This window comes from Ornithorhynchus anatinus, chromosome 7, assembly GCF_004115215.2.
Source record: "Ornithorhynchus anatinus isolate Pmale09 chromosome 7, mOrnAna1.pri.v4, whole genome shotgun sequence".
In the NCBI taxonomy this organism is placed as follows: Eukaryota; Metazoa; Chordata; class Mammalia; order Monotremata; family Ornithorhynchidae; genus Ornithorhynchus; species Ornithorhynchus anatinus.
The window spans coordinates 42001046-42024369 of NC_041734.1; the positions used below are offsets into that span (position 1 = coordinate 42001046).

At 48.6% G+C, this 23324-nt stretch overlaps 1 protein-coding gene across 2 annotated transcripts; it reads right to left on the bottom strand.

Moving 5' to 3' along the window:
- Positions 1–2089: 2089 nt before the first annotated feature.
- LOC103170601 (nuclear body protein SP140-like protein) lies at positions 2090–18028 on the bottom strand. 2 transcript variants are annotated; one of them, XM_007669358.3, is made up of 8 exons: positions 17723–18028; positions 16621–16768; positions 12361–12520; positions 10066–10152; positions 7243–7329; positions 6069–6170; positions 4725–4867; positions 2090–2681 (listed from the first exon to the last, which is right to left on the bottom strand). In XM_007669358.3, the coding sequence occupies exons 2-8, from the start codon at positions 16756–16758 to the stop codon at positions 2430–2432; spliced, it is 969 nt and encodes a 322-aa protein (XP_007667548.1). In that variant the 5' UTR covers positions 16759–16768; positions 17723–18028; the 3' UTR covers positions 2090–2429. The 2 variants fall into 2 exon arrangements, with proteins under 2 accessions (XP_007667548.1, XP_028925362.1); XM_029069529.2 differs by lacking the exon at positions 17723–18028 and adding an exon at positions 17573–17674.
- Positions 18029–23324: the final 5296 nt, after the last annotated feature.

A 23324-nucleotide genomic window follows, 5' to 3' on the forward strand; every position in this document is an offset into this window, starting at 1 on the left:
AGGAGGGGAAAGGCAGACACGTGAAATGGACATGCTTTGGGAAAAGTCTCTTTTGGCCCTAAACCCTGTCCAAACATAAATCTCTCCAGAGTAGGTGTAACCCTCAGTGGGCCCACGGCTGTGATGTGTCTTCACAATCCTCTAGACCGTGAGCTCGTTGCGGGCAGGTCATGCGTCTGATATTATATTTACTCTCCCAAGCGTTTATTTAGTACAGTGCTTTGCACACAGTGAGCGCTCAGTAAGTATGATTAATAATAATAATAATCTATTACCATAATAATAATGTTTGCTGTGTGACTTCGGGCAAGTCGCTTCACTTTTCTGAGCCTCAGTTCCTTCATCTGTAAGATGGGGATGAAGACTGTGAGCCCCATGTGGGACAGGGAATGTGTCCAACATGATTAACTTGCATCTACTCCAGTGCTGAGAAGAGTGCTTGGTACATAGTAGGAGTTTAAATAATACCACTGTTAGTATTATTAGTAATAATAATAGTAATAATAATGTTAATACTGCCACAGGGTGCATCCAGCTGCCTTGCTACAACGCTGTTGGACACTTGGAAGAGCAGGAGAGAGGAGAAGAATAAATAGTGTCAGCACCACCCTCCCCCCTCCACTAAACCCACAATTCCTCCAGCTTGTCAGTCCTACCTGGTTTTTATTTGTTTCTTGGTTTTGGGGTTGTTTTTTTTCAAAATTCTGGCTCACCGCAAGTGACATGGGGAAACTCCTGAACCCGGTTTTTGCTGATTTTCAACCTCTGGGGGCTTCACCTCATCACGTGCCCAGCCTCTCGATCCAGCTTGTGCAAGTCAGCTGTACAGATCAGATGATTTGGTAAAACTTGCACGGCATTTCCTGCCACCGTTCAGCGACTTGAACTATTCCTCTCCCAGTCTGGTGCTGGAATTGGTTGCCACTGATTTTCCTAACTCAGTGCTTTGAGTAGAAAATCACAGCTTTCTAAACGTCTGTGGTGTCTTCTGATCGAGTGATTATAAATGAGGCTGTGGCTTCCTAGAATGTAGCGTGGCTCAGGGGAAAGAGCACGGACTTTGGAGTCAGAGGTCATGGGTTCATATCCCAGCTCTGCCACTTGTCAGCTGTGTGACTGGGGGCAAGTCACTTCACTTCTCTGTGCCTCAGTTACCTCATCTGTAAAATGGAGATTAAGACTGGGAGCCCCACGTGGGACAACCTGATTCCCCTGTGTCTACCCCAGCGCTTAGAACAGTGCTCTGCACAGAGTAAGCGCTTAACAAATACCAACATTATTAATGTAGGACATGCGGATGGTCCTTCTTCTCTTGAAAGAAGGGGAAAAACTGTATTATATCTAAAGGTACATTTGAAAGTAAGGAAAAACATAAATCCCAATTGACATTTAACAAATATTTACCTTACCATTTTAACAGGAGAGGGTCTAGGTCAAAAGAACAAAAAATAAATTCCAGGTTTAGAGCAAAAGCTGTTTGCTAGAAGTAAAATAGGAACTTCTAATAAGGATGTTGATGGTATCTGTTAAGCGCTTACTAAGTTCCAAGCACTTTTCTAAGCCCCGGGGTAGATACAAGATAATCAGGTTGTCCCACTTGGGCAGTCTTAATCCCCATTTTCCAGATGAGGTGACTGAGCACCGAGAAGTTAAGTGGCTTGCCCAAGGTCACACAACAGACAAGGGGCGGAGCCGGGGTTAGAACCCGCAACCGCTGACTCCCAGGCCCGTGCTCTTTCCATTAAGCCATGCTGTTTCTCAACTTCTTAACTTCTGTAAACTGGGTTAAGACAATCAGGCTACAGAGGTCCATGCTTTAAGCCTTTTGGCGTTCTGATATAATCTACCCGGGGGGGGGACATGTGGGGGCCGGGGTCTAGTCCCTGGACGCCAAGTATCAGGCTTATAAATTCCCCTTTAAATGATGTTGCAAATTCAATCTGCGGCCAGTTGCAAAAACTCCACTTTCCCACTTTCTAGCCTAGATGATATTGTAGGCCACATCTTAGACTCTGTTGAATCTGGACCAGAAATCTGGTTCCCAAGTGGCCATCTTGGAGTTTTTTTTGTTCAGTCATTAATTAATCCATTCATTTATTCAATTGCATTTATTAAGTGCTCCGGAGAGTACGGTATAACAAAAAACAGATTCCCCGCCCACAGCTGTTCACCTATTCAAACTTTCTTTCATAATATGATCAGCGTGTAGCTCTCCGCTAACCCCCAAAATATCCCCTCCTCTCCCAGTGGAATCTATTAGGAAGTTATCAAGCCCCCCTGAAACTCAGCCTCGTAATGAATACACGCACCTCCCACCACCCCCTACCAAGCAGTCCTTGAAGTCTCAGCGAAACAAAGCAGAGTTTTGCTGTCGGAATCATCCAGAGAGGTGGGGGCAGGACCCTCTCATTCTAACGGGAGGCTATTGGTCACTGAAACCAAGTATGATGAACCCGGCTGTGACTGACAAGACCGGCCATTGATTTGCACAACTTGTCGCATACTGGACATCTGATAACCCGGGAATTGAATTCGTCGGAATCATTTTCTCCATCCTCCTCTTCCTCATCCTCCTGTGCGTTTCGGGGTTGATGTGAATCCGCAAACCCAAAATTCTTCTGGTTACGGTAGCTCTTTCTATTAGAATTAGATGTTTTTGAAGGTTTCGGTAGATATCTTTTCTGAAAGGGAAATTCAGTTTACAGGAAGTCAGGTATAAAGGGATATTTTATAGCAACACCAACATACCAGAAAAAAAAAATTCAATATAGCAACTCGAATTTCATTTTCCTTTCGAGTTCCCATCCAACCCTTAAGCCTGCTTATGTCCAACAGACCAATGAACAAATATTGCTCGATCATACTTATTGAGCACTCACTGGGTGCAGAGCACTGTACTAAGTACTTGGGAGAGTACAGTATAACAGAGTCGGAAGACACCTTCCCTACCCGCTACGAGTTCACAAGTGTAGAGGGGGAGACGGACATTAATGTCAATAAATCAGTTACGACTACGTACGCAAGCGCTGTGGGGCTGAGGGAGGGGCGGATGAAGGGAGAAAATCAGAGCGACTCAGTAGGGAGTGGGAAAAGAAGAAATGAGGGCTTAGTCGGGTAAGGCCTCGTGGAGGAGATGAGCCTTCGATAAGGTTTTGAAATGGGGGAGAGCAATTGTCCGTCGGATATGAAGCGGGAGGGCCTTCCGGGCCAGAGGCAGGATGTGGGCGTGAGGTCGGCGGCGAGGTAGACGAGGTTGAGGTACCGTGAGCGGGTTGAGGTACAGTAGTAGGTTTCACATTGACTCTGCAACTAAGCGTGGCAGATGGGCCTCAGCCCTTCCACATCCTGCTTGTCTTGACATGCCCCTCTTTCTTATCTGTTGGGTAGGCCCAACTCACTTTTCTACAGAGGGGAAAATAGGATTTAACCTACGCTAGCAGAGGGAGAAGTGCATATTGCAGGGTGGAGAGGGAGGAGGACCCTGGGGGGATTTTCTAGGTCTCTTCCAGTTGATTTCGGAAGGAGCAGCAGGGCCTAGAGCGTACGGCATAGGCCGGGAGTCAGAAGGACCCGGGTTCTAACGCTGGCTCCGTCACTTGTCTGTTGCGTGACCCTGGGCAAGTGCTTAACTTTTCTGGGCCACGGTTCCCTCATTTGTAAAATGGCAATCAAGACTGTGAGTTCCATGTGAGACGTGGACTGTGTCCCACCTGATTAGCTTGTATCTAACCCAGTGCTTAGAACGGTACCTGGCACATGGTAAAAAAAAAAAAAAAGGGAAGTTTCTGAAGCAACTTATATGAAGGAAGGGGGAAAAGCCTCCTCTCCTCTTCCCCTACTCCCTTCTGCGTCCCCTTGATTTGTTCCCTTTATTCATCTTTCCTCCCAGTCCCACAGCACTTAAGTATTTGTGTATTATATATACATGTATATATACATGTAATTTACTTCTACTTTCATTTATTTATCTATTCATATTAATGTCTGTCTCCCCATCTAGACTGTGAGCTCATGGTGAGCAGGAAATGTGTCTGTGGTGCTCCCAAGTGCTCAGTACAGTGCTTTGCACCAGTAAGCACTCAATAAATAAGACCGACTGCATGAATGAATGAAAGCTCGGGAGGCCGGGAAGCTGGGCAGGGTGAAGACCCCAGATGAAGTCTGAGAGATGGTGTAGAGGCAGAGATAGGAAGAGAGGATAATATGGACAACGAGCACGTTTGTCTGCTGGACAGATTTCACGGGCTTCTCCTCCGCCTACCACCCTCTAACGGCGGAAGTCACACAAGGTTCAGTTCTGGGTCCCCTTCTATTCTCCATCTTACGCCCACTCCCTTGGAGAACTCATTCGCTCCCTTGACTTCAATTACCATCTCTAGACAGATGATCCCCAAATCTACCTCTCCGGCCTTGACGTCTTTCCTCCTCTTCCTTCGGGACATCGCCGCTCGGATGTCCTGCAGACACCTCCGACTTAACGTGTCCAAACAGAACTCCTCATCGTCCCACACAAAGCTTGTCCTCCCTCTAACTTTCCAATCGGTACCCTTTAAGCACTCGATATTCCCCACACCCTCACCATCAAAGCATTCGTGTGCGTATCTTTAATTTATTTTAATGTCTGACTCCCCCTCTAGACTCCCTCTCTACCGCTGTACTCTCCCGAGCGTGCTTGCACATAGTAAGTGCTCAATAAATACCATCGATTGATTGAACCTACATACCTCTAGTAGATAGTTGAGAGTTCGACCGTAACAGTAAATGCTCTTCTTCCAATTCTTGAAGCACGCACGATCTCCTTTAACCTCAAATTCCCTAGGTGTTAGCCACTCTCCATCAGAATCCTTTATGCATTTCCTTAGAGTCCCTGAAACGGAAACAAGGGTCACCACATGTGCCTCACGACTTTCCCTTCTTTGGAGAAATCCTGCTTGCTGACCTCCCCCCTCACGATAACCCCATCTGAATGTTCAGGATCCTTAAAGGGGCAATCTAAACCCCTTCCTCCCTTTGGAGGTGGAGCCTACAAGCAGTCAGAACTGTGGGGTGGGAGGAGAGCGGAGGGAGGAAACAGGGGAAAGGAGATAGAGGCAGAAAGGAAACTTTCTGTCTAGCTGGAATATTAATATTAACGTCCATCTCTCCCCCTCTAGGCTGTAAGCTCGTTGTGGGCAGGGAATATGTCTATTTACTGCTATACTGTACTCTCCCAAACGCTTAGTATGATGCTCTGCACTCAGTAAGTGCTCAATAAATACAATTGAATGAATGAATGACTAGGCTTTTCGGCTTCGTGTTGACCCACATACGCCACAGTGGGACCCAAGGCTCAAGATCGTCCAGTCCAGCGCCGATCTTGGAACTGGACGGGAGGAGCTCCCCAGCCCTGCCCTGGTACAGGAGGGGAGAGTCCCAAACCTCAGCCATGGAAAGTCGGTCGTAGTTATCTGATTCAATCGCGTTTATTGAGTACTCACTGTGTGCAGAGCACTGTACTAAGCCCTTGGGAGAGTACACTATCACAATAAACAGATACTTTCCCTACCCATAACGAGCTTACGGTTTAGAGGGGGAGACAGACATAACTACAAATACATATATTGTGACCACGGGGGCAGGGAACTTGAGGAGAGGAGCCAGGTGTCGGGAGAGAAGAAAGAGGCAGTGAGCTAGGGAAGGGGAGAGGAGGAGGCTGAAAGAAAACAAAGGGGGGGAAGAGTATCTAGGGATCAGAGAAAGGGAAATCCAAGGTCCCTCTGAAAAACAGGGAACCCAGATAGGATGGGGGAAAGGGGAAGAGAGGAGAGAAAAGGAAATCAGGAGGGATTCTAAGCTATTCCTTCTTCTCTTTCTCTTCATCTTTCACCTCTTGTAGTCCTCAATCGTCTCAAGGGACGGGGTGTGGAAATTGGGCATGTTTATCCCCCGCCCAACCTTGACTTCTCTTTGTAACCTTCCCTCTGCCTGCCCAGCACAAACGTGTTTGTTTAATCCATTTGTTGAGCCCGATTTTCTCCTTTCCGCCCCCGAACTCCTAAAGGACATGAAACCGGAATGATCTGATTCACCGTCCATTTTCTTCTTAAACAAAATTCCTTTAGCTTCTCCACAGGTTACGGGGAGTTCCGAAGCGCTGAAATCCACATTTTGACCTTTGTAGTTTCTTCTACCTGGAAGATAAAAATTGCAGTTTTACTTTGGAACTTGAATCCCAGCTGGTGATCAGACCAACTCCTCTGTGGCCCGTCACCCTTTCCCCGACAACCTTTCCGCCCAAACTCTCTTGCCTTAAAACCCTCTCTGGAGAAATAATGAGGGTAATTGTAATTATGGTGTTTATTAAGCACTGACCAAGTGCCAAGTACTATACTAAGGGCTGGGGTAGATATAAGATCATCACCTTCTAAGTAGGAAGGAGAAGAGGTGTTGAATCCTCATTTTGCAAATGAGGGAACTGAGGTAGAGAGACGTGAAGTGATTTGCCCAAGGTCACACGGCAGGTGAGTGACAGCGCTGGAATTAGAATCTAGGTCCTCTGATTCCCAGGCCCGTGATCTACCCACTAGGCCATGCCGGTTCTCTAACCCCGGGCGGAAGGATCTCTGGCTTTTGGGTGAAGGCATTCAGAGAGACCATTTTTCTGGATGCCATGAATTTCGGGGTGGAATCCGAGGCCCAGCCAGCAGGATCCTGGCGAGGCCACGGTAGGGGTTGTCTGGTTTCCACACACCACCATCTGTTTGTCTTCCAGCCATTTTGTTGGGTATGGAATGGGCAATCAATCAATCAATCAATCAGTCAGTATTTATCGAGGGCTGACTGTATGCAGAGCACTCTATTAAATGCTTGGGAGAGTACAATACTGTAAAACGGAATAGGAAAGCCACCCTGAACTAAGCAAAAGGGGACTCCCGCACGTGAGGCTTCACGTGGACTGGAGCCAAGAACAAAAGTGAAAAGAAGAATTCCTGTAAGCAGCGGGGCTTAGTGGAAAGAGCTAAGAAGCTTGGAAGTCAGAGGTATCGGGTTCCAATCCCGGCTCCGTCACTTGTCGCCTGTGTGACTTGGGGCAAGTCACTCACTTCTCTGTGCCTCAGTTCCCTCATCTGTAAAATGGGAATGAAGACTGTGAGCCCCGCGTGGGACAACCTGATAACCTTGTGTCTACCCCAGCGCTTCGAACAGTGCTTGGCACATAGTAAGCGCTTAATAAATGCCGTCAATATTATCATTATTACTTACCTTGTTCCTTCTTTGGGCCTCCCAGGTTTCCTTCTGACTTGCCCCTTTCCCCACTACTCTGGAAGTCTGAACCATTGGTGGTGTCTGCTATAAAGAGAAAAGAGGGGAGGACGAATTTTAGGCTACTCTGCAAAAACAGAAGTCAGAAGAAGAATTACTCTTCCTATCCTGACTAACTTCTTCCCTGGGACAGCCAAAGTCGTTCCACAGCATCTCTTTCCCCCCTAATCCAGGGCTCTGAACCACTGACACCTTCCTAAACAAAGAGAAAAGGTCAGGGGAAGACTTTTAAACAACTCTGCAGTTAACCCTTTGGGCACTTAATGAAGGCAAAGGGGGTTTCCAGCCCTGCTTTTTTTCCTACGGAGCTTTTCGGTCCAAGCCCGGCTGGGAATTGGGAAGGAAGTGAGATCGTTCGTTAAAGGCGCTCCCTGAACCTGAAGTTGAGGGTTCTTAACAGCTTCTTGGGGGGCAGCGAGGGATGGGCATCTCCTTAAAAAAAAAACCCTCTCCCTCCTCTTATTTTTTTCCTCACTGGGGTTTTTGCTCTTTCGTTGTCGTATATTCAATCCATAGTGTATATTGAGCACCTTCTGTATGTTTTTTCTTCCCCAGTCAAGAGAGGGACTAGAACTCTGTTCCCTTGGCTTCTGGTCAAAATAAAAGCTCAGTTTGGGGGTATTATTTCTTGCCCTTTTCCTCATAAAGGATGAACTAGCCAAAAATCGGGGCAGCCAATCCTGTCGTTGGGCAAACAAGGCAGGGACGAAAGATGGTGGTGGAGTGAAGCACTGGGTCTATAAAACAGGTCAAGGTGCATACATGGATAAAGTGGCCGGAAAATGACACTAATGAAAGCCATTCCAAAATTCTGAATCTGTCAGATTTTGAAGCATTTTAAAATAAATGTGCAGGACGAGGACCAGGTAGTTAAACTCAGCAAATCGATTGCCTATCAATTTGGAATTAGGAAAAGTTTTTAAATTAACCTATCGTAACAATTGCCGTTGGTTTTTAGACACGAATATCAAATATTTAATAATCACAGATTTATGTTCCTTTCAAATCACACATATCTGCAGCTCTCAGTTAGAGACAGAGTGGCTCAGTGGAAAGAGCCCGGGCTTTGGAGTCAGGGGTCATGAGTTCGAATCCCAGCTCTGCCACTTGTCAGCTGGGTGACTGTGGGCAAGTCACTTAACTTCTCTGGGCCTCAGTTACCTCATCTGTAAAATGGGGATGAAGACTGTGAGCCCCACGTGGGACAACCTGATTCCTCTGTGTCTACCCCAGCGCTTAGAACAGTGCTCTGCACCTAGTAAGCGCTTAACAGATACCAACAGTATTAACATTATTATGAAATGATGGACAGGATACCACGGATAAAAAAAAAATGGCCCGTATAATTAAACAATGGGCCGATAGTTTTAATCTCCTTTCTCTCCAGACAAGACCTGCTAGTGAGAAGCCGTTCTGACTGATTAGAATTCCTATTACATTCCCTGCCCTCACTTGAACCGATTAAGGGCCTAAGAAGAGGTAAAATCAAATGAAAAGCAGTCAGCAGGACAGAGCAGGAGAAGAAACAAAAGGCCTAGATAAGCCAGAAACTGAATAATAAACCCTCGAACGTGCTAAAGTTTAATGTACAGGGAGTCCTCGGGGTTATGACACAGTCGGTTCCTCAAAAAGCCTTCTGAAAGAGAAACGATGTAAAAAGAAATCAGTTTTCTTACAGGAACAGCCATGTGATAAATGAGAGATTGGTGCCTGACCCAAGGTCAGGTATCTTATTTTTACCAAACCTGGAGTTGTGTACTTAATCAATTGTAAACGAGTGACGGAGGGTATGTGTGCATCAGCAGTGTGGCTTAGTGGAGAGAGCACGGGCTTGGGAGTCAGAGGGTCTGGGGGTTCTAATTCCTTCTCTGCCCTGGGCAGGTCACTTCACTTCTCTGTGCCTCGGTTTCCTCATCTGCAAAATGGGGATTGAGACTGTGAGCCCCACGTGGGACAGGGACTGCGTCCAACCTGATTTGCTTGTGACCATCCCAGCTCTTAGTACAGTGCCTGGCACGTAGTAAGCGCTTAATGAATACCGTAATTATTATTATTATTATTGTTGTTCTACCTGCGCTTCATATATGAGTTTACAGTCCCTCTAGACTGTAATCTCGTTGTGGGTGGCAGTGTACTTACCAACTCTGTTATATTTTACTCATCCAAGCACTTAGTACAGTGCTCTGCACGCAGTAAGTGCTTTATAAATATGATTATTTGATTTGTGGTGAATTGAAGAGGTTCCATTTTCAATCTTTGAAAGCATAATAGATGAGATGAACCGCCCCAGTGAGTCCGTCAGGTAATGAGTCCTTGCCCCAGGTTTCGACCACTATGTCCTCCTGCCTTCCTTAAACTCCTCCCTCCCACGTTTCTTCCCACCGAGGTTTATTAAGTCATTTGGCCATTTCCCCATGGCTTCCGCTCCCCGACTCCATCGCTGTCCCCCCCCCGTCATGACAGAAGCTAGTGCTGTAAAGTCGAAGCCGACCCACTGTAAAGCTGAAATGGGAGAAAATTTAGAAATACCTCAGTGCTGTTTGTCCTCCACCGAAACGTCTAAGGAGAGGACTTCCTGTCAATTGATTTCTGAGGGTTAAATGGGCACGATTCGGTTTTAAAGCCAGGAAACACCTCCTTGCGTTGGATAATGATAAATGAGTTCTGGACATCAGGATTACATCCGTGAGGATGGACGACTGGGGAGTCAGGGTCTGCCGGCTGTGCTTAAGACAAAGGAGGAGGAAAGAGTTGGCTACGAACCTGTCTCGGAGCTGGGGACTGCCGCGTTTTCTGAACGTGATGTGTTTGTGAAGTCACTTTCTTCTTCAGAAGAGCCATCCTCCAGCACTGAAGAGGAAAGGGAACTTAATCACAGACCAGTTCGTTCATTAATCATCAGTAAATTGAGCAACGTAAATCTTCGGGCAAGACCAAATCCCATCTATCCCAGAATGGCAATCGCCTTCCATTTCCTTAAAAATTCCAAGAAAAGGAAACAACAACAACAACAGTAATGATAGTATTTTATAAGCGCTATGTGTCAAGCACTGGGGTAGATGCAAGTCAGTCAGGTGGGACCCAGTCCCTGTCCCACATGGGACTTACACTTTTCATCCCTATTTTCCAGATGAAGTAACTGAGGCCCAGAGACGTGAAGTGACTTGCCCAAGATCACACAGAGCCAGGATTAGAACCCAGGTCCTTCTGACTCCCAGGCCCGTGCTCTATCCACTAAGGCATGCTGCTTATTTCCATCTGTAAAATGGTGATTGAGACTGGGAGCCCCATGGGGGACGAGGACCGATTAGCTTCTATCTCCCCCTGCGCTTAACAGAGACCATTAAAAAGAAAAAGAGAAACAACTACAGCACTCGATGGTTACTATATTTTGCACCCATGCCCAACTCTCACCTGCGGATTATCCATTTCTGTGCGCTCTGTGCCCACAGAACAACTCTATTCATCCAATCTGACCCACAACTTTGATGGAGATCTGAGGTCTCCTCAGCAAAGCGATCCCCTATGTATCCATCACCCTTTGCTAACTGTTGGAGTGAGGTTGTCTCAGATGGAGCGATAAGGAGCCTGGAAACCGTTCCTTAAGCATAAATGAACCACAGCACCATCACAACCCCTTTAGTGTTTTTTTTGTTTCGGTTTTTGGCTTTTTTTTTTGGTATTCGTTAAGCGCTTATTTTGTGTCGAACACTGTTCTGAACACTGGGGTAGATGAGTCAATCAATGAGTCGGTTGTATTTACTGAACACTTACCGCGTACGGCTTGGCAGGGAACAGTATAACGGAGTTGGTAGACAGGTTCCTTGCCCACAGTGAGCTTACAGTCTAGAGGGGGAGTCAAATTGACCAGGTTGGACCCAGTGCCTGTACCACATGGGGCTCACAGTCTAAAAAGAACAGGTGTTGAATCCCCATTTTACAGTTGAGGCAACTGAGAGACAAAGCAGATCAGTAACTTTGCCAGGTCACACAGCAAGTAATTGGCAGGGCCAGGATTAGAACCCAGACCCTCCTGACTTCCAGATTCATGCTCTAATAATAATAATAATGCTGGTATTTGTTAAGCGCTTACTACGTGCCGAGCACTGTTCTGAGCGCTGGGGGAGATACAGGGGAATCAGGTTGTCCCACGTGAGGCTCACAGTTAATCCCCATTTTACAGATGAGGTAACTGAGGCCCAGAGAAGTTAAGTGACTTGCCCACAGTCACCCGGCTGACAAGGGGCAGAGCCGGGAGTCGAACCCATGACCCCTGACTCCGAAGCCCGGGCTCTACCCTCTAAGCCACACTGCTTGCTACCAGGATAAGAGTGTGGGCTGCCTGCTTCTCGCCTTCCTGTGTTACCAGAGCCGAGAGGCCACCTCGGCCCCCTGGTATCCTGAGAAAAGGCCCAGAACAGCTCTCTCTTGAACTCTTTCGATTAAATTCTGCAACTAAAATCTAAAGGGGGAAAGAGCATAGATAACAAATACGCAGGCAACAAACGTAAAATGAAAACTTCTCCTCAATAAACCCAAAGAAGGCTATTCACAAACAACGGAAACTTCCTTTTCAGCTCAGGGCTAGAGACTGTCGGTCTAGTAGATAGAGAGGCAGCGTGACTAGTGGAAAAAGCGTAAAGCTGGGGGTCAGAGAACCTGGGTTCTAATCCACCACTTGCCTGCTGTGTGACCTTGGAAAGGTCACTTAACTTCTCGGGGGGGGGGTGGGTTCCTCGTCTGTAAAATGGGGATTAAATAACTGTTCTTGCTCCTACTTAGACTGTGAGCTCCATGTGGGACAGGAATTGTCTTTGACCCGATTAACTTGCATCGACCTCAGCGGTTAGTAGTTGCCCACGGCAGACACTTAACAAATATCACAGTTCTCGTCGTTTATTAGACAGCATGGCCTAGTAAGTGAGCCCCTGATGTGGCTGGGTCTTTTTCCCACCTGTGAAAATACATCCTCAACCCCCGACCCCGGCGATTCACCCATCGACCCTCCGGCCTCCAACCTGGGCCACGCCTGGCCCTGGAATTGGGAACTGGAATTACCGTCTGCGAAGCTCCTGTAAATCTGTTGCAAAAGTGGATAATTTTGTAGATTGCTTTTGCTGAACAACACTTTCAGGACCTTCTGGTTCAGAATCGCCTCCAGTTTTTCAAGGACTTCGTATATCACCGGTGCTATAGGCTCCTCTTGTGCCCTACATCTCTGAGAAGACAAATACGATCGATTATTTTGAACTCAGACCCATTTTGGATGGTCTCTATTTTTCTCCCATTGCCTCGTAGCTAGAACTAGTCCCCACAAGCGCTTAGCACAGGGCTCTGCACACAGTAAGCGCTCAATAAATACGATCGGACGAATATGCGCCCCAGAAACCTTTGGTCAGGAGGGGACTTTGCTCCAATGGGGTTCGATCAAAACTTTATTATGATTTTTGCTGCTGCTGCTGCTGACGATGATGAGGTGGAAACTCAATAATCATCACCCTGCTGAAAAAATGAGCATGCCTAATGGTAAAGAAGCCACAATGGTGTGCGCCACTTTTCAGTTTTGGTGAAGCGGCGTGGACTAGTGGGTAGAGCATGGAACTGGAAGTCAGAAGGACTTGGTTTTTAACGCCGACGCTGCCATTTGTCTGCTGTGTGACGTTGGGTAAGTCACTCACTTCTCTGTGCCTCAGTTACCTCATCTGTAAGATGGGGATGAAGACTGGGAGCCCCACGTGGGACAACCTGATTGCCTTGTTTCTACCCCCGCACTTAATACGGTCCTTGGGACATAGTGCTTAACAAATACCATAAAAAATTCACTAAAGTAGGCCTGCAAGTTCCTTGAGAACTTGGGCAGACTCTTCTTTCTGCAGGGAGAAGAATCAGGCACTGTACTGAGGACACAAGTAAATCGGGGTGGACACATGGGGCTCGCAGTCTTAATCCCAGTTTCACAGATGAGGTAACTAAGGCACAGAGAAGTGAAGTGACTTGCCCAGGGTCACACAGTAAATAAGCGGCAGAGCCGGGATGAGAACGCAAGTCCTCCTGCCTCCCAGGCCCGTGCTCTACCCACTGGGCCACGCCTGGCGGTGAGCAGTATTTTTGGGAAATTGCCGGGGAAAGGGACAGGTTGCCCCGGGGCAAAAAAGCTGCAGGCTGACTCTCTTCATGGTTCCCCTTTGGCCCGAGCGCCAGGGTCTGGGGAAGACACACCCCGACCCCTGACTCTACCTCGGGGTTCGAAACCTACGTCACTGGATGGGTGGCAGGCAGAACATAAAGCTGCAGCTCAGCCTGGGGACACTTAGGTAGATTGTGATGGTGTGTGAAGACTGAGGCTGCAGGCTGCCCTACTGGGGACGTGGGAAAAGTCGGAAACCGCTCCGTTAGCCGGAAGGCAATGATAATCACATTAACGGTGACAGTAATAACAATAATTAGGCTATCTGTTCAGCGCTTATTAGGCGCCGAGCACCGTGCTAAGCTCCGGAGCCACCGGAACAGCTCCTGTTCCCACGTGGGACTCACAGGTCTAAGAGAGAGGGAAAACAGCTATCGAATCCGTATCTGACCGATGAGGAAACCGAGGCACAGAGAAGTTAAGGGACTCCCCCGAGGTCACGCAAGAGGCAAATGACGGGGTCGCCTCAAATCCTCTGGTCTCCTGTTCCCAGTTAGTCGATCAGCGGTATTGATCGAGCACTTCCGTGTGCGCGGAGCGCCGTACTGAACACCCGGGAGAGCACGACAGAGTCGGAAGACGTGTTCCCCGCCCACAGCGAGCGTACAGCGTAGAGGGGGAGACGGATATTAAAATAGATTATGGATGTGTATATAAGTGCTTCGGGGCCTAGGGTGGGTGGGAATATCAAGTCCTTAAGTACGGATTCGAGTGCATAGACAGTGCAGAAGGCGAAGGGAGCAGGGGAAATGAGAGGAGGGGAAGGTCTCTTGCAGGAGATGAAATTGTAACTAGAGGGAGGATGTGGGCAAGGGGTCACTGTCAAGATAGAAGACGGGGTGCAGGTTGGCATTGGAGGAGTAAGGTGTGATGGCTGTGTTGTAGCAAGAAATTGGCGAGATAAGATAAGGGAGAAAACTGACAGTGCTTTAACACCACTGATAAGGAGCTTCCGTTCACTGTGGAGGTAGATGGACAACCATCCCCTCGCCCCCTCCTACCTCTCCTCCCTTCTCTCTTTCCACCGCCCACCCCGCACGCTCGGCTCCTCTGCCGCTCGCCTCCTCGCCGTACCCCGTTCTCGCCCGTCCCGCCGTCGACCCCCGGCCCACGTCCTCCCACTGTCCCGGAACGCCCTCCCTCCTCACCTGCGCCAAACTGACTCTCTTCCCCTCTTCAGAGCCCTACCGAGAGCTCACCTCCTCCAGGAGGCCTTCCCACACTGAGCTTCCCCTTTTCCCTCTGCTCCCTCTGCTCCCTCTCTGCTCCCCCTCTTCACCTCCCCTCAGCTAAGCCCTCTTTCCCCCCTTTCCCTCTGCTCTTCCCCCTCTCCCTTCCCCTCCCCTCAGCACTGTGCTCATTTGTATATAATTTTATTACCCTATTCATTTTGTCAATGAGGCGTACGTCCCCTTGACTGTATTCATCGCGGTTAAGTTGTCTTGTTTTTGACCGTCTGTGTCCCCCAGTTAGACTGTAAGCCCGACAGTGGGCAGGGAATGTCTCTATCTGTTGCCGAATTGTACATTCCAAGCGCTTAGTACGGTGCTCTGCACATAGTAAGCACTTAATAAATATTATTGAATGAATGAATTTATGAATGAATGGAAGTGTGGGAAGATGTGGACCGAATGGTTTCGTAGAAAAGGATCCAGCAGCCGCGTACGGACTGTCGGAGAGACAGGAGGCAGGAAGGTCAGTGAGGAGGCTGATGCAGTAATCAAAGAGGCATCGTTTGGTTGGAGAGCAAAGGGCAGATTTTAAAGATGACGTGAAGGTACAGCCGATGTGATTCGGCGACAAAATGAATATACGAGGTTGAGTGAGAGCGACGAGTCGAGGACAACGCCGAGGTCTCAGGCTCGTGAAACAAGGAAGATGGAGGTGTTGACGACGGCGATGGGAAAGGCCCGGAGAGGACTGGGTTTGAGTGGGAAGATGAGGAGTTCGGTTTGGGACGTGCTACGTCTGTGGCGTTAGGGGGGCACCCAAGTACGGCTGTTCTGAAGGCAGGAGGAAATGAGTTATTCCAGAGAAGGAGAGTGGGCAGGGCTGGAGAGGTAGGTTTAGGAATCATCTGTGCAGAGGTGGTAGTTTTTGAAAGCTGTGGGAGCGAATGAGTTATCCAAGGGAGTGGAGGTAGACGAAGGGTAGAAGGGGACCCAGAATTGAGCCCTGACGGACTCCCACAGGGTGGGAGGCAGAGGAGGAGCCTGAAAAGGAGCGGCCCAGAGAGATAGGAGGAGAACCAGAAGGAGACACTGTCAGTTAAGCTGAGGTTAGATATTGTTTCCAGGACAGTGGAGTGGTCCACAGTACCTAGCAAATAGCATTAAAAAAAAAAGTGGGCCAGAGGGAGAAGGTCACTTGTACCCTATTTATTTTGTTAGTGAGATGTACATCCCCTTGATCCTATTTATTGCTATTGTTTTTGTCTGTCTGTCTCCCCCGATTAGACTGTAAGCCCGTCAGGGATTGTCTTTATCTGTTGCCGAGTTGTAACAATAATAATAATAATAATAGTAATGTTGGTATTTGTTAAGCGCTTACTATGTGCAGAGCACCGTTCTAACTGCTGGGGTAGATACAGGGTCATCGGGTCGTCCCACGTGAGGCTCACAGTTAATCCCCATTTTCCAGATGAGGTAAGTGAGGCCCAGAGAAGTGAAGTGACCTGCCCACAGTCACCCAGCTGACAAGCGGCAGAGCCGGGAGTCGAACCCATGACCTCTGACTCCGAAGCCCGGGCTCCTTCCACTGAGCCTCGCTGCCTCCCTGCTTCCCTGCTTGGAATTGTACATTCCAAGCGCTTAGTACAGTGCTCAATAGTAAGCACTCAATAAATACTATTGAATGAACTAGTATTTCGACTCTGCCAATTGCCCGCTGTGTGACCTTGGGCAGGTCACTTAACTTCCTCATACCTCAATCTCATCTGTAAAATGAGTATTCAATTCCTGTTCTTCTTTCCCCTTTAGACTGTGAGCACCAAACAGGACAAGGACCCTCTCTGTCCGACCTAATCAGTCTTTACCCCAACCTTAGTACAGTGCACGTCACGTAGTGAATGTTTAACGAGAACTGCAGTTATTATTAGGAGGCGGGCACAGAGCTCAATATACAACACTCACCTCAAACATTTCCTCAGATATGATGCGGTAATCTTTTAGTTCATAGAGGAAAGGATAGAATTCAGTTATCGCAAAACTAATTTCCACTTTCTTCTTTCTGAACTTTGTCAGAAGATACTCATCCGAGGTTCTCTCCATGGTTGGTGCTCTATCGCAAAAAAGATGAAGCATGCGGTGAGGTCACAGCATTCCGTAAGCGAATGGAGAAATGATTCGGGAAGTCTCCGAGGAGAAGGGGAAAATAAATTTGCAAACTGGGAAAAAAGGACCCGGACTTGAGCTGATGAGAGTTGAGGGTGGGTCACTGAGAGGGAAATAACATTTTAGAGTGCAATATACCGTTTGCCAAAGAATGACAGTAATACGGTCATAGAAGGCTTGCTACCAGTCATAAGACTAAAACTACTGATATAAATAAGCAAAGGAAATGGGCGGTTAAATTCAAACTCTGATCTGCATAGCCGAGAGTTGGGGGAAAAAGGAACGAGATGTGTGAGCCCTGGGTGAGAGAAAACGTCATGTATCTTGGTAGACAGCTTTCCTCTCTCTTCACTAAATCAAGGTGCCCTTCCCCTGCTGTGGTGTAGAATAGAAATATCCCTCCCTCACGGTGCCGAGGCGCTTCTTTTCTGGGTCTCGATAGCTTTGCCCGTCGGAAGCTGCCCGGTTTCCAGTTTATCCCTCGGAATTCTCTCTGCCACTTTTCCTTCCCCGAATGGGAAGTGGAGTTGTAGCCCAGGGGCGGGGGTAGGGACCGGGGCTTTTCCAGGCTGTGCTCGGAGCACACAGGGAACTTGCTTTTGCCTGTATTTCCCTCCATCCCGTCCTGGTGCCGTCCCCTACCAGAGCCTCCGTGTGGATCCCAGAGGGCTGCTCCACGATGACGTGAAAGATCCTCATAGGCGTCTCCTTCCTGCACCCGCCAGACCCCATCACCCTCATCCTTCCTCACCTGGGGCCCTGCTGGTCCCGGGGGAGCTGGGGATGGAGTAGACTAGCTGTGTCCGAGAAACTGGGATTTCACAGTGTCCCGGAGACCTTGGGACCTGGAGAGAGAGGAGTCGGCTCTGCCCGTTTCCAGAAAACAGAAAAAAACGCTTACCCGCTCTTCGCCGTCCTTCCTTTCGCTTGTGTCTGAGTGGTATCTCGCGGTGAAAAAGGAAGATCGATGTAAACCGTGCCTTTCCTGCCCGGCCCCGGCCCCGGCTCCGGCTCCCAGAACTCCTCCCAGAGTTAGCGCTATAAAGCAAAAGAGCGCACCGAGTGAGGACTCGCTAGTTTCCAAACTACCTTGCAGTGTGTGATGTTTTAAAAAAAGAGAGAAGCCACAGCTTTGGTTTAGAGGGGGATTATGACCTAACCAGAGAGCCAGAGCGACAGGGCTGTTTAACCAGTGGTGAACATTGGTTATTGCCCAGGATCCACGGCAGCTACGGACCATTCAAGACCCCAGAGAGCCCAGTGCACCCGTGAGAGAATCCACCGGTGCTTTAATAAGATGACTCCCAAATCTGCCTCTCTAGACCCGATTTGTCACCCACTATCTAATACCTCTTCCCGTCTTTCCTCCAGGACATATCCACTTGGATGGCTCACTGGCATGCCACACTCAACAGGTCCCAAACGAAGCTTCTCATCGTTCCTTTGAACTCCCCTATCTCCATCGACTATATCGCTATCCTCCTTTTTTAAACAAATGGCATCTGTTAAGCACTTACTATGTACCGGACCCCGTACGAGCGCTGAGGTAGATACAAGTTAATCACACTGGACGTAGTCCCTTTCCCAGGGTTTGCAGTCTTAATTCCTGTTTTACTGATGAAATAATTGAGGAACAGAGAAGTTAAGTGACTTGCCCAAGGTGACCCAGCAGAGAAGGCTCCCGGGCTTGTGGTCTTTCCACTAGGCCAAGGTGCCTCTCCCTGGGGCCGAAATCCGCACCCTCGGTGGTAGCCTTGACTCCACGTTGTTGTTCGGCTCTCGCATCCAGTCTGCTGAGAAAACCTGCCGTTCTTTTGTCAAAAAACATCTCCCGGTTCCTCCTCTCCCTCTCCACCCAGTCACTCTTCTAGTTCAAGAGCTCTTCTCGGTATGACTGGATTATTCGATCAATCAGTCATTCAACGGTATTAAGTGCGGAGCACTGCACTAAGCAGTTGGGAGAGTACAGTACAACCGACTTAGCAGATGCGGTCCCTGCCCATAACGAGCTTAGAGCATAGCGGGGGAGGCAGACATTAATAAACCTAAATAATTTGTAATATGTAATGTAAAGGCGTCTACGTAAGTGATGTGGGGTTGAGGGTGGAGTGAATATCAAATGGCCAAAGGACACAGATCCAAGTACATCAGCGTGGCTCAGTGGAAAGAGCCCGGGCTTCGGAGTCAGGGGTCATGGGTTCGACTCCCGGCTCTGCCACTTGTCAGCTGTGTGACTGCGGGCGAGTCACTTCGCTTCTCTGGGCCTCAGTTACCTCATCTGGAAAATGGGGATTAACCGGGAACCTCACGTGGGCCAACCTGATGACCCTGTATCTCCCCCAGCGCTTAGAACAGTGCTCTGCACGTAGTAAGCGCTTAACAAATACCAACATTATTATTACATAGGTAATATATTATTACACATTACATTGATTGAATGAATGAATGACCTAGATTGGGCATTCCATAAATACCCTTACTGCTATTACTAATTCCCGCCTCATCCCGACTCTTCCACGCTGAACATTACCAGACTAGGACACTGTCAGCTCGTCTTGGGCAGGGAAGGAGTCCGTTTACTGTTATCCTGTACTCTTAGTACAGTGGTTTTCACACAGTAATCACCGCATAAATTCGATCGAAGGAAAGCGTGAATGAAAGGGAACCTTTGCATGCTACAGAAAGAGGGTGGAGTTGGAGTTGCGGCTAATGGGTCTAAAACCCACCAGCGACAGACATCATGAAAGGAATACTTCACAAATTATACAAAGTACGATGGGGTATTGGAATATATAAATGGATTAAGGTGTCTGGAGCCAGGGGGGGTGACTCTGGGAGGACTTGACGGAGGAGGAGAGTTTTTAGGATCTTTATGAGCTAACGGCAACTGGGATCGCGGGTCGCGAGACAGAGAAGTGAAAGCAAATAGGATGTGAAAAGCGGGAGAGTCAGGTGCAGGCAGGAGTGAAAATAAACCAAACTGGCGCAATCTAAGTTCCAGTAAATTCAACCGATCAATCAATCATATTTACTGAGCACTTCCTATGGGCAGAGCACTCCGCTAGGTGTTTGGGAGAGTACAATTTAACAGCACGGTTAAGACACGTTCCCTGCCCGCAATGAGGTTTCAGGCTAGAGGGGGGGAGACGGGCATTCATATAAATAGTCAAATATGGTTTTGAAGATGGGGAAAGTGATTGGCTCGATCAAAACCAAGCAACAGAATGGTCGTTTTCGTAGGCAAATAATGCTGTCGCCTAGGCATCGAACTACGGTGGGTCGCCGGGCCAGAGGTTTTAGGCGGAGTAATGGTGGGGCTGCAGAGCCCAGCCTCCCCAACCCTCACCCCTGCCCCATCTGTTTCCTGTTTTTCACGATCCTCCACCCCCCTCCACATCCCCTGCTCTCTGCAGCTTCTTATCACACCCCACCCCACCTACTCAGATCATAATAATAGTAATAACAACTGTAGTATTTTGTTAAGCGCTTACTACGTGCCAGTCACCGTACTGAGCTCTAGGGTTGATAAGAGGAGAGAAAACAGTCCCTGTCCCCCATGAGACTCCCAGTCTAAGAAGGAGGGAGAACAGATGTTTTAGCCCCGGTTTACAGATGAGGCGATCGAGACACAGAGAAGTTGAGTGACATACCCAAGGTCACACAGCAGAGAAGCGGCAGAGCCGGGGTTGGAGCTCAGGTCCTCTGGCTCCCAGGCTCTTGCCTTTTCCGCTAGGCAATGCTGTTTCTCACGCCCCGGACCGGGAATTCCTGTTCACTGTTCTAAGATAATTTTTTAATTTATTTTCACTCCTGTGCCCGGGGATCGTTTGGTAGATCTGATCCACTGAGGAGGAGAACAGAGGTGGGAAGCTGTAGGAGACGAAGGTGGTGAAGTAAGCGGGGGAGGTTTCGGGGCAGAGCTTGAAATGGTAAGCTCTTGCCAGGCCAGTATGCTTAATAAATACTGTTGACCGATTTTTTTTTATGACATTCATTAAGCGCTTACTACGTATGAGCCAGTCACTGAACTAAGCACTGGGGTAATAATAGTCGTTCCGACTGTGAGCCCGTCACTGGGCAGGGATCGTCTCTATCTGTTGCCGAATTGTCCATTCCAAGCGCTTAGTAAAGTGCTCTGCACAAAATAAGCCCTCAATAAATACTACTGAATGAATGGACGTAATTATAGTAATAATAATTGTGATATCTGTAAGCGCTTTACTATGTGCCAAGCACCGAATGAAGCACTGGCGAACATACAAGTTAATCAATCAGTCGATCAACGGTAAGACTGTGAGCCCGTCACTGGGCAGGGATCGTCTCTCCCTGTTGCCCAATTGTCCATTCCAAGCGCTTGGTCCAGTGCTCTGCACGTAGTAAGCGCTCAATAAATACTATTGAATGAATGAATGAATTTAGTGAGCACTTACTGTGTGCAGAGCACTGTACTAAGCGCTTGGGAGAGTACAACACAACGGAGTTGGTGGACACTTTCCTTGCCCACAGAGAGCTTACAGTCTTTTGGGGCGGGGGGGGGAGTCAGACATGCCGACACAAAGAAACCTCCCAAACAGACGCACACCCAGATACAACACCCAGCTGTTGCTACGCGCATCCACGCGGAGGCTCACATCGTGCAGAAGGGGAGAGGCAGAGAGTTGGGGTGAGGAGGAGAAGCTGGAGGAGAGGAGAGGAGTAGAAGAGGAGAGGAGCCCTGGAGAGAGGGTGAGAGCAGGACCCTTCCTCTCCACCTCTTTATCTCCGCGATCGTCATCACCGGTAACGTTCGCTGAGAGCCAACTGGCTCCGGAGTAGCGTATTATGCACTTGGGAACACCCAGATTAGATTTTCAGGCCCACTCGGACTGTGGGGCGGGGATCGTGTCCTGGACCTATCCCGGTGCTGGGCAGATAGTAAGCGCTTTCACGAATACTACGGTGATGGTCAGAAAAAGTAAAAAGTGCCTCCAGGAGCCGAGGCCACCTGCCGAGGCCCAGACTCTTCTCCGGGATCTCGGTCCCGCTCCCACAAGACGATGAGGAATGAAGAGGGCCAAGCCTGCTTTTCCCCCCCATCCAGCAGCTCACCGGGCTATTCCGCACCGTCACCGGTCATATCAGTTGGACGCAGTCCATATCTCGCGTGGGGCTTACCGTCTTAATCCCCGTTTTCCAGATGAGGTAACTGAGGCACAGAGAAGTGAAGTGACTTGCCCTGGGTCACACAGCGGACAAGTGGCACAGCAAGGATTAGAACCCAGGTCCTTCTCCTGGGGCCCTGCTCTATCCACTAGGCACAGTGCTTCTAATCTGTTACAAGCAGTAGCCGGGATACCCCACAGCCTTTTCCTCAAAGAATCACCATTCCCCTCCTCTTAATCACACCCTCCTCTTCCTTCTTCTTCCCCTTTCGCCGTCTCCTTTCCTAGAAAACTGGGGTATTTTAAGTACTTACTACGTTCTAAGCGCTGCGCCGCATACAGAGGTAAAGTACAGAGCAGTTGGATCAGGCCCTGTCCACGAGGGACTCGCTATCATAATGGGTACTGTCTGATCCAAAGATAACGAAGAATTACAAATAATTATAAGGAGCCCGGTTAGGGAACCAAGTTATGAGAAGATAAGGAAATAAACTGTGCTGGAAAGGCAGTAAGTTCAGGCTTCTCAACCCTCTTGGCAAACAGTCCTGAGAAACTGCTGCAGCAATCCGAAGATTTAGAGGGAAGGATCCACAGAAGTCCTGGTGAGCTGTCACAGAATGGTGGGGACGGGAAGGGTAGATGGAAAACACTTAGCAGAGCGCTCTCCCACAGTAAGCTCTCAGTAAATAATAATAATAATAAAGCTGGTGTTTGTTAAGCGCCTACTAGGTGCCGAGCACTGTTGTAAGCGCTGGGGTAGAGACAAGGTAATCAAGGTGTCCCACGTGAGGCTCACGGTCATGATCCCCATTTTACAGATGAGGTAACCGAGGCACAGAGAGGTTAAGTGACTTGCCCAAAGTCACACAGCTGCTAAGTGGCGGAGCCGGGACTAGAACTCACGGCCTCTGACTCCCCAGTCCGCGCTCTTTCCACTAAGCCGCGCTGCTTCTCTAAATGCCACTGACGGATGGATTGACAAGCGGTTGTCGATCTAATAGACTCAATCTTGATTCTATCTATCGCTACTGTTCTCGTCTGTCCGTCTCCCCCGATCAGACCGTAAGCCCGTCAGAAGGCAGGGGCCGTCTCTCTCCGTTACCGATCTGTCCATTCCAAGCGCTTAGTCCAGTGCTCTGCACACAGTAAGCGCTCAATAAATACTATTGAATGAATGAAAGGAAGTGGGGGATTCCCAACTGATCACCTTGGAAGGGGAACTGTGCCCTGGAATGGTGTTCAAAATGTGCCCCGGGCATGACCTTGGTGAGACCAAAATATTTTCAAGCGTTTAAATGATAAGGGCAAGATGGAAGATTGGCAGGAAGATTGAATAGCGGGAACCAGGAAACTGTCCAGAAA